General features: G+C 45.8%; 1 protein-coding gene and 1 non-coding gene across 2 annotated transcripts in view; one reads left to right on the top strand and one right to left on the bottom strand.

The window, feature by feature from the left end:
* LOC119430924 (uncharacterized) overlaps positions 1 to 11,518 on the bottom strand; it is a 49,683-nt gene extending 38,165 nt beyond the window's left edge. The window contains exons 1-5 of the mRNA XM_049657496.1: positions 11,159 to 11,518; positions 10,255 to 10,360; positions 8,567 to 8,621; positions 8,434 to 8,502; positions 4,458 to 4,513 (exon numbers count right to left, since the gene is read on the bottom strand). Coding sequence (XP_049513453.1) covers positions 4,458 to 4,513; positions 8,434 to 8,502; positions 8,567 to 8,621; positions 10,255 to 10,360; positions 11,159 to 11,277 — 405 coding nt within the window. The 5' untranslated portion in view covers positions 11,278 to 11,518. The remainder of the gene's footprint in view (positions 1 to 4,457; positions 4,514 to 8,433; positions 8,503 to 8,566; positions 8,622 to 10,254; positions 10,361 to 11,158) is intronic.
* Positions 11,519 to 12,830: 1,312 nt separating this feature from the next.
* On the top strand, positions 12,831 to 13,014 carry LOC119432087 (U2 spliceosomal RNA). Its single transcript, XR_005188144.1, has one exon. It is a non-coding gene; the product is annotated as a U2 spliceosomal RNA (small nuclear RNA).
* Positions 13,015 to 13,258: the final 244 nt, after the last annotated feature.

The raw sequence follows: 13,258 nt of genomic DNA, 5'->3' as shown, positions 1-13,258 counted from the left end.
TCTCGATTGGATTTTCTTTCAGAGAATATTTTGGGCTATCAAGTTGGGGGTGTGACCCATACACGGGTGCGGCCCTTACTCAAGATTATACGGCATTTTGCTGAAAATGAACAATTTGCAAATTCACAAAGCCATTCAAGCCATAAGGACAAAGTTTAGACAAATATATGTGCACTAACCATCATTACCATGCTGGCTGCATCAACATAGCTTGCAGCTCCCGTAGACCCTAGCACCAGAGCTCCGCTCTAGTAATTTTTGTTGCAAACTCTCAGAGATAGGGTTAGTCCAGATTGACGTCTTTTTCGGTATTATACAAGGCATTGTACTGCATTGCTTAGATGTCAGGAACGCTATTGAAGGCACGCAAAGCCACAATGAAGAGATGTTTAACATGAATGCCAACGCATCTTATTAAAACGCTGAATGAAGCGTTATGGCCGAGTGAACTTCCTTGCCAAAGTCATCGCTATAATGTTTTCTCAGAAGTACACCTGCAGCAGCCCCAGAGCTGTGCCTACACCTGCATGCAGCTGAGGTGTGCATGAGGTGTGCATGAGAGAGAGGTGGGTGTGGGGTGAAAGTAGTGTGTTCTAGTTGGTTTATTAATATATGAGAAGACAAACTCCAGATGATAAGGGTTCTCTACAAAGATAACTGCCTTGCACGAGGAGGGTGAGCAATTTTATGTGAATGTGACTGGCTGCCAACGAGACAAAAAATCTGGCTGCACCCCACAGAAGAAAGAACACTGCGATTCAGTGCTGGTTTTAATCTCCTTTAGGTGCCAGTAATTGTGCACGGTGATGAAGCCTTATAAAGAAGCCGTGTCAATGAATGGGGTGCGTCATGAAGGTATGGCAGCAATCCAAACTGCTCCGACTAATGTGCGGAAAAGCATCCCAGATGAAGCTTCTACTGCTTGCTTCTATGGCCTCCAGAAATGGTGGCAGCTGTGCGTAGATAGCTAAGGAGACTTAGACAAGACCTAGTATCGTTAGTTTGTAAGTTGAATAAGTGATTTTTTGTACGAGCTCAGTCCTGGAACTTCCCTGCTAAAGTTTGAACGTAAACATTTCGGTATTTCACCCCCATCGAAATGCAGCTGCCATGGCCAGGAATCCGCATTTCTCATTTTCCTGCACTGCCCTCTGCCGCACGCCGCTGAAAACGTTTTGGAAGGGTGCCGGGGCTTTCGCTGCTTGATTTGTGAACCTGCAGCTATGTTGAGTGTGCGTTGGTTGTGCGTTTCATGGATCGCAAATAATTATTGATGGCTTCTCCGGGGCAACACGTCGTTCCTGGAAGCCATGTAGTGCTCAGCGACTACAAGGTGAGCAGGCCTGAGTGCACTATTGTGTTAACAGTGCTGCCTCTAAAAGCTTGCCAAGTTCGCTCTGCCGACGCGGCTGCCTTGAAGTTTGTTGTCGCTGATTTCTGCACTTGCACTCCCTTTTTGTATTCTTTTGACACATTCTTTAGACATTTCGCATATTCAAGAAGTCTTCGAGCGCAGCCTTCCGCATCGGGTTTAGCAAAGCGGTGCACTTGTTTACGTCGACATCTACAGCCACAGATCGCTTTTAGCGTCAAATATCCAGGAAAAGGTGCATCACTTATTTGAAATAATGTCAAAACATACCAAAACATACATATCTGCATACATAGGCCACATTGTTCCACCCTAAGACGAGTCATTATGAGCAGCCGAGCCACTTAAACAATGGCAACTGTGATCCAGATACAGACTTAATTTTTTACTGATTCTCGCTTTTATTTAACTTCATCATGCTTACAGTTTGCTCGTGACATCAAACACTATTAGGGAAAACTGTGCTCACATAAGCGCTCATTTATCGCCCATGTTGTTCTCTCAAGAAAACGCGGAGGTTTATGCTGCTGCACCGAATGCGCCGTCTCTTGTTTCGCGATTTGACGCAGAGGTAAACAGTGCATCTCTGGAATTAAGAAATGTGTCAACATGACAACACGTACAGACCCACCCATCTATGTAGCGAAATGCAACTGGCAACATATACGGGAACGGTGATGTACAGATATTGGCATAGCGCTGTGTCGCCGCTTGGTGCTTATTGTGTATACGCCGTTCGAAGTGAAGAGTAGTTGATTTCAAATCACAAAGGCCAGAATTGAACTATAAAAGCAGTTTCCTTCATCCTAGCTTGCTTACTTTTTCAGTTCAGGTCCACTGGTAAAGGGTAGTTGACGACGCCAGGACTCACCTTCGCTAAACAGGATCAAGATTGGCTCAAACTTCATGTGCCCGGCTTGAGAGGGTAGAAGCTAGTGCATTTCAACTTCATAGGCATGTTTTGGCTCAATTTGAGTGCAATTAATTATATATACAAGTGAAAGCGCTACGGCAATTGCGTTGTCGGTTCGATGGCCGATCGCGCGAGGTTCGGTCGAATGGTGGTTGGCACGCTGATTTTATCAGAGCCATCAGCAAAAAAAAACGGCCGTCGCAGTACAACAACTCGTGTGTGTCGATTGCATTTTTGGCAGCCTGGTATGATAAAACGGTCTCAGCGACACACTGTGCTGAATAGTCGGCTAATAGTTGACATGAGCGTCTTGTCGGTCTCGTATCAACCCAGTGTTACCGCGCCTTAAGCAAGTACGTGAAGTCAGGCACACGCTGCCACTACCTGCAAGTGAGGGCCGACGCTGCAAGAATACTTCGTCAGCAACGGAATGTTTTTAAGTGTCGCCCAAGTGTGACGCAGGGGTTTTCTGTTAAATTTGCCACCCATCAATGAAAGGTGGCAACCACGTGATTCACGGTGCAGTCTGGACCACTCAGTGGTCCCAAAGAAGTCTGGGCAGCTTTTCATTTTAAAGCGGAGTTGCAGACTTATGCTACGCACATTTTTGGCACCACAGCGACGTCGCGTTACCACTGGAGTTTCCGCAGCACGAGCGTTTGCAGTAGCACGCGTACGAGTACTTCTTTTCTAAGGCCTGATCCCCCAAGATCAGGCTGCACGGTGACCCTTCCAAAACATTTCACTACTAATCCGCTAGAGAAGGGTGCATGCACCGTCGCGCCGTGAAAAAGGCGAAGAATTCGCAACCTCGTGTTCAGCAGTAGAACATCATATAGTCACTCAGCCACTGTGGCAGGTCCACGCTTGATAATCCGTACTTAATGGGCAAGAATAAATCTTCAACAGGTGACGTGTGCCAAGAGGTCTCTATGTCTTGGAGGAGCAGTAGAGTGTAATACAAGTCATGCATACAAGGCCAAATCCACAGATAATAAAAAAGAAGGAATACCATATTTACTCGCATAATGAACACACTTTCTTTCCCAAAAATATGCACAAAGTTGCGGCGTGCGTTTATTATGCGAACTAAAGTTGTGAGCGATTTTTTTCCGTGGCCACCTCTAAAAAAGCCGCAGTTTGGTCCGAAAGGTGAACAACCAATTGCAATAGCAATTGTGTAGAGAGCTATACGAAGTAAGGATAGTAGTTTTATCGGCCTTATAAACTTGCAAAGTAATTTAACCAGCATGGTGTCAGCGCGCACAGGCAAACACGAACCAATCACACTCAATGACAGCGGACACTCACTGTCGAAACGCTGGTGTGAGGAAGCGCAGCAGCAACAGCGAGCGAAGTGACCATCGCACCTAGACTCAGCCCCCAATGCCAATCGCTTTCAAGATAGGGCGCGCGCAGCCACGGCAGTGCGAGACTAAATACGGCACGTTCCCTCCCCGCTTTCCTCCCTCGAACGCGGGAGATAGAGCCGCGGTCATCGGCCCCGACAGCAATAATGCGCCCGGAGTGTCCATATGATTGCTATCGCAATAAAAGTAGCAGACACACGGTATGATTCAGCGTCCGATACAATCGTACCTGCGGGACGCCATATTGGACGCCGAATCGTACTGTGTCTCTCCTACTTCACGGCAGCAAGTTCAGGGTACGTTTATTACGCGGGAGAAACAAAAAATCCAAATTTTGACGACTAAAGATGGGGGTACGTTCATTATGCGAGTGCGTTCATTACACGAGTAAATATGGTATTGCAGTTTGTTGTCAGCCCCCTTTCACCATGGTCCTCAATGCAGTGAAGAGTGCGTTCTTGCTTTCTTTCGTTTTTCTGTGTGTGTGTGAGGTGAGAAAAGCGGGTGCACATCAGGAGTCTCAAGAATGTTAGAACCAGGTCATCAGTAACTGGCAGGTATACTCTTCTTGGTATGAGTGACAAATCCCCTACAAGCCACCTCAGCTTGAATGTACCAGTATGATGTACTACAAGATATACTGTGTTTGAATGACAGCAATTTCAGTCTGTATTATTCTAATAACACATAACTCCCACAGTTAGGTAGCTTCTTAACCCAATTCACTGCTTCACACGCATAACTGTAGACGAGTCAACTGTCCAAGTATGCATGAATGTTGGCATGTGAAAAGCAGACTTACCAGAGGAAGCTTTGCCACTTGAAATGCTGCACGAGCTGGCTGTTTTTCAGTGAAAACTGGGAGGAAACAAACGCATAAGAAAAAGAAAAAGTCACTGAAGTGCAACACTTATTAGCTTTAATGTTACTATTGGAACCTATTAAACCTAACCAAAAATTGCGAGTAGCTTCGATGGAAGTTTGAAGAGAAATATCGAACAGAATAAAACTCGTGCTTTCAACAAAACAATGAGCCATCGTGTTTCGCAACAATTGGTTCGGCTCCCTAATACCGTCGCTACCTCATTGCGTGAGGACGTCCAGCCGCCTGGTGCCAAAAGTTTGCTGCGTCTTGTCTGGCACGAGATTGAGACTGCATCTCCATCGATTCCTCAGGCACGCTATTACGACGAGTCCCACTTGGCTGTATCTTTCATTCAAGCTGTCGTACTAGAGGACTTGGCGAAAGTAGGCATCCATCCCATCTGTGCTGTAAGTAGCCCTACAGTCGGCCATTTCTTTTCACCTGCCCGCCCACAATCAACCTATCTCGGATGCTGCGACCCAAACCAGTGGCGCACACATGACGACAAGCCAATGTGATTTAACTGCAATGCGATATGTCATATTTCCCGCCATTGTCGCTATCGTCGACTTTCCTCTCCTAGTCCTGCGTACAATTACCACCCGGAAGACAGCCGGTGCTCACCCTTTCATGCCCGCAATTACCCACCACACCACGATGTTCCTGCTCCGTTGCCACACTATGACCGCCGCTCACTGTCCCCACAGAACCAGCGTTCTTGCTCACCGATTGTCCGTGACTCACTATCGCCATACCCTCGCCGTCCCTCTTCGGAAAACTGACGAGTGCAGCTCCCAGAGGTGATGCTGCATTGGTCAACCGAGCTGGAAATCCTCTGTTGACCCTAGCCACCCGACAAAATCTTTTTGGACATCGAAGTGGATGGCGTGCCTGTTTCGGCGCTTATGGACACGGGGGCGCAATTATCGGTTATGAGTGCTCGCCTTTCTCTTCGTCCCCGCAGGGTTCTTACGCCCGCCACGTCGCCTGTCGTTCCGAGTTGCCAACGGCGGTACATCTTGCGTCGTTGGCATGTGTACTGCGCATACGAGCTTCGCTAGCCCCTAGATCTCAGTTCTATTCACCATTCTGCATCAGTGTTCACATGAAGTGATCCTCAGCCATGGCTTCCAGACCACCCATGCTGCCCTCGACTGCTCTTCTGGCCTTCTACAGTTAGAACTCTCTTCTTTGCCCGATCTCACCACCGAATCACCACCGCGTTTGTGTGCTACTGAGTTTGTTCGCCTTCGACCAGCTACTGCGACTTATGTCACATTGACCTCAGATCCTCCTGCTTTGTGACAGCGGACTACTTGATCTCTCCTTCCCTAGACGCTCTCTTTTGACAAGGTGTGTAGCCCTCCCTCACTCCTTTGTGACTGTTTCTGCGAACCGGGCACGTATCCCTATTCTGAACTTTGGACGCATGCTTCAGTTGCTTCCCGAAGGTATCACTCTGGGCAGCATAGATCCTTTAGACGCACACGACCCTCTGGTCCTTACTATCGATGCTCCGCAGTCTTCTGGAAGCCCTGACACCAGCCACGGCCGCTCGATCAAATGCACGTGGTGCAGCCTGCCACGTCACCCGAAACCAGTGTGATGCACCTAGTTCTCCACGCCACTGCTCGGGTACAGGAGCACGCGGGTGGGAGCGTTCCTTTGGCTGCGTCCGCATGCTTTGCGCAGCGGCCGCGATTAGCGTTTACATTTTTGACGCGAGAGTTGTGCTTTCTGTTTCTAAAATATAAAATAAAATCTCAATGCTGCCTGAAAGAATATCTTTATACCCAGGAGTCGGTACTGGGCCGCTAAAGGGCTCACATATAGACCCGAGAGGCGCACCTCTGCCGCTGATTTCGAGCTATATATGACCATAGTTCAAGAGAGCAGGCGAGTTCTTTATCGAGCGGCAGTACTGCTGATACAGTGGGCGCTTTTGTTGAGTGTGCCGATTTACTTTCCTCACTTGAGTGCTTGTTTGCTGGTATAAAAAAGAAAAAAAAGTAAAATGAAATTTCTTGTATAACGATCGACATAGATTTGGATAACTATTTTCTGCTTGATTTCTTTAGTTTGACCTTTCTAGAAAAATTGGGTAGGTTGGGGGACCCAAGGTAGGTATATAACGGATCGTACATTCAGTCACATTGCCGGCATGTAGCATACTTATGTAAAGACAATGCAATGAAAAAAACTTTGTTCGGCGTGAATACAGCAATTGCAATGGTGAAAGAAAAAAAGAAAAGATCGACAGAGGTTGCACGGCCGCTGGATTAAAGAACAAGAAGGTGTGGCTTATTGTGTAGCGCGGGCTGCAATATCTTGGCCGTAGTTGCAATTCGAGGTTGTGTCAATCTTTATTTTCATTATTTACATGATGTGAAGCCACGAAAAATTGCCTCGTTCAGCAGCTTTAAAACCTTACTACTTTCCATGACAAAGCTTGCAGGTGAGTTTTAACTGCTCCACAGTTGCATTCAGGTCCCCGGCCCAGTTCGCCAGTAGCGGCCATAACAGATATATTTGCTTAGAAGCACCTTACACTGTTCCTCGGTGTGGCCATCGGTGAAGTGAAGCGAACACACCAATTAAAAACCTGTCACTTGGCTCCCAAATGTTTCCTTTGCCACTTGTTCCCGGTCGCGAAATGTTTTTCAGCCATGATTGCCCAATTTGTGGATCTTTTCTTGCGTGAGTAGCTCACAGCGGCACGCAACAGCTGCGCAGCATCCTGCCACATGCAACACGACAAGGACCTCAACACTTTTATATTACCACTTGTGCGGACAAAAGGCGTGCAAGCGAGACACGAAACCTCTCCCGCGGTGCCTTCCCGGAGCAGTGGCGCCTCCTCTAAAAAAGCGGCGGCATATGTCAACTTTCGCTTTATTGCTCCGCCCATACTTTACCGCCCGACGTGGCAGTCCGCACCTCGTGCGTTTCATCGAGCGACCGTGCACCAGCACTTCATTTCACGCCCATTTTGATGCAATGATTGCCCCAGACCTTTACACTGCTCAGTGTCTGACGACCTTCGTCGCTTTCTAGCGATGTTTTACAGCGACCCATCTGAGCCAAACAAAAGTTGTGACTCATTGCATTGACACCGGGAATGCCAGCCCCACATTTAGTCTCCTTGTACATAGTGTAAATAAACCCCCCCTTCTGTAGATCTCCCCATCACAATATATTTCCTGTCACTAAAAGCTCCTTTTTGTATTGAGCAGAAGCTTTATCATTCTCCACTGTGTTTAACAGCCCTATCAAAAACCGTTTCCGAGATGTGTCAAGTCAAACACCACATGACTTGACTTTGGTTGTTTTGGTGGAAGGAAGTTCACAAATTCACCACTTTACTCAAAATTTCTTGGCAATTGAAACTTCTTGGCATAAAAGAACATTCCTACTTTTAAGCAACCAAGCTATCCAATAGCACAGAAGACAGCATTAGAGTAATAAAAGCATCACAATATAGCTTCCTTTTTCTCACTCCCAGCAGAGGAACCTTTAACTTTCATGTACAGTGCCTCATAAGAGCAGGAATATACTGTCCAACTTCTTTTTTTAAACCGCCATGTCTAGTATTAAACAGTGTGTATCTGTTCATGTTTTCAGATGCATGCCTTGAATATTAAGGTAAAGTGTGTTGGAAACAATACACCACACATAAAGCACAAGAAAATATGTGCAAACCTTTTATAATATTGTGTTTATTACAAAATCCATAAAACCAAATGAAGCATTGATTCCACTGTGCTACTACCGGTATGGATTTTTAAGGTAAAATGGTTTATAGCATACGGCACAGTTACTCTTCATGCTTGTCATATATCACATTGACTTGCATGATTGAATATAAGTCATTTCATGCTCAGCAATAAAGACAACAAAGCACCCTTGTACTCACATTCAGAGTAGACCTTGTTCATTTCCTGGAAGTCATTCATGTCCCCAAGGTAGACTGTGCACTTGGCAACTGGAAGAAACAAGGCATGTCATATAGCATGTGCATTCAACAACAAACCGGTGTCTCAGCTTACCGCATTTCAAAGACATGCGACCTGCCTCCAGGACTTTAGTCAAGTTTATGAGAGCCTGAAAATGAGCAACACTATGTTTGTAGACAACTGTCGACAAGCACAACATCCCCTTCTTGTCTTAGTTGCGGAGTTGCGAGACAAGTTCAATTTTTATTCGCATTAAACAGCACCAAAAATATGAATCTTTCTTACTAAAGGTGCCCCTTTTGATAGAAGGAAATGTGGGTTTTCAATACCAACTGTAACAAAAGCTATAAATGAGTAGCATACCCTATCTAATCAATCTTGGCAAAGCTGTGGGGCTGGTAATTGACTCATTTTCTTATTAACAGCCTTTAATTAGCATCAAAGTAGACAGTGCACGCACACAGTGGTTAGTAGATACGGCCCAAATCCCAGAACATGGCCTCTGAGATTTTCAGTGCACTGCTGGTGCTGCTTAATCTCGGAGGTCATGCCAAGGAGCCACACTGGCTTGCAACGTTCTGGGTTCTACATCACTTCTGATAAACAATAATGGCGATGAGTGCTTTTCTTTCTTTTTTTTTCAGTTTCAACATCAAAATTTGCTTTTTGTGAGCTTTTCACCTCTCATTCACTCATATTTTCTACGTGAAATTTTGCACTGAGGCGCCTCTATATTTACATTATATGAAACTAGGCTTTGCACTGTCCAATATTTTGTCGGGTACCGTAGAAACACATGTGCTATAAGAGACACCATAGTGGGTCGGGGGAGGGCTGCAGATTATTCTGACCGCCTGGGGTTTTTAAACACCAGAAACATTGCCACCACCATCAACAGTGGTAGCTGTATCCCTAATTTGGCAACAGCTGCTATAACTTGTTGATGCAGTTGCCATGTTGTTAAGGTAACCTTAGGCTTCGCTCAAAGCTGGGCAGGCCAGATTTTCTGCTATTAACGATGGCAGCAAGGTAATGCTTCAGGGACCATTTATCTTTTTGTCTTTTTTCCCCAAACTGGCTTTATACCATGCATGTAATTTGGTCAATGTGCCCTTCTAGCTCACTGTATTATACATGTATGTTTTACAAGTTGTATACATATGTCATTAGAATATTTGTTCAAATCATTTTTGGGTTTCGTAACCTAGGAGACGGCCAGTGCTGCTCCTTTAAGATCAGTTTTAATACCACGGTAGTGTTTAGAATAGCGTACATAGAAATACATATTGTAGTAATGAAAATTTTAGATTAATTATTTATGGGGTTTTACGTGCCAAAACCAGTTCTGATTATGAGGCACGCCGTAGTGAGGGACTCCGGAAATTTGGACCACCTGGGGTTCTTTAACGTGCACCTAAATCTAAGTACACGGGTGTTTTCGCATTTCGCCCCCATCGAAATGCGGCCGCCGTGGCCGGGAACAATTTTAGATTAAAAGATATATGCTAGCACTAGAATAGTTTATTGCTATGGTTAATGCTTTACGATTGTTCCAAGTGTGGAAGAAACATTTATACAAATTCCATGCAGTTCACTGCAGTAACTATGGAGGTTGAGATGAGAAATTGAAGAAGAAATCGAGATTTTAAAAATTAATTGTATCGCCTTCACATAGATGCCGAAAGCATCTTTAAGAGTTGCTGCTGTGGAAGCAGTCAAAGACAAACAGCCATTTCAAAATCTAGTACTTATTTGATAAAGCAAGCGAGAAAAACACTCACCTGCCTCGTCTGAGCTGAAATCCCACCAGAGACCAGCTTCCCAGTACTTGGGTCCACGCCGAGCTGCCCAGACACATACATGGTATCACCGGCTCGGATGGCTTGGCTGTAGGAATATTGCAATATTCTTACCATATTACACCGTGATTCTTACTATCAACACAACTTCTCAATGTGTCAACCAGGAAATTTAAATGTATGCAAAACAACTCGTTCACATCACATTAACGGCATCACATGACAACCTTTGCATGTCCCGTAAAAAACGCATAATCTACACTAAATTTATGCAGTGCTACAAAGTGCACAGAAATCAGCAAATTTCAAGGTGTCTTCATAAAACATATGTCATTACTTGAGTGCATGCAGGCGGCAAGTTAACTGTTATTTTCTTTTGATAAGAGAACCAGACTGTTGCACATATTTGTTGTAACTGCGAGGGTAGCTGAAAGTATGTCAATCAGAGTTGTTTACAAATATCACACAAGCTCCGCCGACGTAAATTTACAGCACCGAAAACGAAGTATGAAAATAGTATTCCGCTGCTTCGTCAAGTTTTCTTTTAACTAATAGCAATATAATCGGACTTCACTGACACGTTTAGCGACCAAGCATCTAAGTGACGGTACAAGTGACAACCTAGTGCGGCGGAAAAAAACTGCATGGAACTGTGGTTCCTGTAATGTATGCAGTATCAACGGTGCAGTGGTGTCTCCTCTTGAAATTGACAGCGTCGTTTACGTGGCTTGGAAATTTCAACGAACAACCTATCCTGAGATCTCGCGCAAACTGTATCAACTACCTACGTTCAGACAACTCGACAAAACGCTTTCGAAGGGTTGCACACTGCGAGGCGAATTCAAACAAGCGCTGCACTTCGGCTTTCGGCTTTCGAAGAGCTCACCTGTACGGCCCCAAGGCTTTGGGAGCATGCTCCGATGTTATGACTTCGCGCGTTACTTTCGACATACTTCTAACCAAGACGGTGGGACGAAACTTCCGCGACACAAACGTAGCGAACATGCACCGCGCGACCGGTTATATCTCTCGACGTGTCCTTCCTGGTAGACAAGGGCGTTGCTCGGTAACCGCCGCCTCGACGAGACGAAGGCGTTGTCGCACAGACACTTCTTCAGTCTCGAGATAACAGTTGGATCAAGGTTATCTCGTGGCAGGGGCACGAAAGAGTTCTCGGTGTAGACGACAGACCTAGCGCGGTGGCTCCAGTGTAAACTCCAGCATAGAATAAAGATCCAACTCCTCTGCTGTAAACAAGCAGCGGTTGACAGTGTTGTCGGAATACCAAAAGTTTCAGTTTCGGTTTCGATAACTGAGTACGAAATGCAAGGGTGTACTTGATACTGTTTTTTTAGTGGCTTTTGTACAGAGATAGTAAAACTGTGCTTGTGTCACGGCATAACGGCAGTCGTTGAAAAGAGTTAGGAGCACCGTTGTCGATATATATTGCCAACACACAGAATTAAATTTGCTATCAATCCCACTCTTGATGAAGGAGGAACCTTGGCCGAAACGTCGAAATTAAATGTGTCTTTGCGTTTTTACATGCCTCTGCACTTTTTCAACTTACCACAATATATATATATATATATATATATATATATATATATATATATATATTCCCACGCAATCATAAACTTGTATTTGTATTTTTCAATAATGCACTTGTATATCTTAATCGTGTATTTGTGATCTTGTATATTGTATTTCGTGAAGGGTTTCTTCCTTTTTACGTGCGGTGCTATGTATAATGTTCATTCATTGCTTTTTCTGAACCCCCCTATGTAATGCCTGTAAAAGGGCCTTTAGGTTACGTGAATGAAAAGGAGCTCGGCCTGAAACTAGCAGCTGTAGAAAATTATACAAATTCGCTTTCCAGCATATGGCAGTTCACATCTCGAGATATCACATAACAATCTCTCAGCCATTCGATCTCACCCAAATTACCATCATGATTACCAAACCCAGGGGCGTAGCCAGGAGGGTGGAGGGGGGAGGTTATGACACACACCGGGCACGTGCCACCCAGTGTCCCCCGAAATTTGTGTTACCAGTTCCGCTATCCCAGCACCCCGCATACGCCTTCCTCGTCTCCGTTCACGTGCGTGACCCTTCCTACAAAAATTCAGTGGCATTCCACTCTGTGAAGTTGGATGACCAGCGAAGCTGTGTATGTGGTGATTGACCGTTGCTCCGGTGAAACGTTCCAAGTTTTCGGGCCGTGGTGCCACATGAGCGGTTCGCATTTCTTTCCGCCTCGCGGTCCTGGCGGGCAGCACGCTTTTACGCTTCGCGTCCGCGGCCCGCTCATCGACGTCGTGCATGGTCTCCTTCCGCCGCCGCCGCGCCCATTCCCTTTTCTCTTCACGCCGTCGTTTTTTGGTAGGCACGCTGTACTTGTTCAGACCGTACAACACGCGACCTACCCATTTCACAGTCAGAGCAGAAGTGAGGAAAGGAGCCTACGTAGAGTATGACGTCAGGAGACGGAAGACTCAGATAGGCACTAGTTTGAATACGCGGGATATGGCGTAAACGTGTATGGTGCGAACGTAGACATGGCCGACGCGGGTCAAAGTGAACTATCTGTTCTTATGAGCTTAATATTTTATACTGGTTGTATTTGAACCCAAGATATTGAAGTTATTTTTGCAAGCTGGCGGAGTGCTTGGAGCCTGCTTCACCTCCACCTGCGGGTCGGACCGGTATTGCACTACCTTCGGGATTTTTTGTCTACGGACATCGATCCGCTGGAAACTAGCCGTATACAGCTTCGCTCTAAAAATTCCCTGGCTATGTACGCCACTGACCATACCTGAATGGACTGGCGGACTTCCAGACATCCGGACTAGTGACGACTTCTTTCGTGACTTTTCCCATTCCTTAGACCCGTACGTGTGTAGTCACTGTAGTGCGGCGTGACAGCTGAAGTGGCTGTATGCACGTCCTGCAGCAGACACTGCTGCTGAGGTGAAAAGATACAGTG

This window comes from Dermacentor silvarum, chromosome 10, assembly GCF_013339745.2.
Source record: "Dermacentor silvarum isolate Dsil-2018 chromosome 10, BIME_Dsil_1.4, whole genome shotgun sequence".
Taxonomy (NCBI): domain Eukaryota; kingdom Metazoa; phylum Arthropoda; class Arachnida; order Ixodida; family Ixodidae; genus Dermacentor; species Dermacentor silvarum.
The sequence above is the reverse complement of the archived record's forward strand: the minus strand, read 5'-3'. Positions and strand labels throughout refer to the sequence as shown.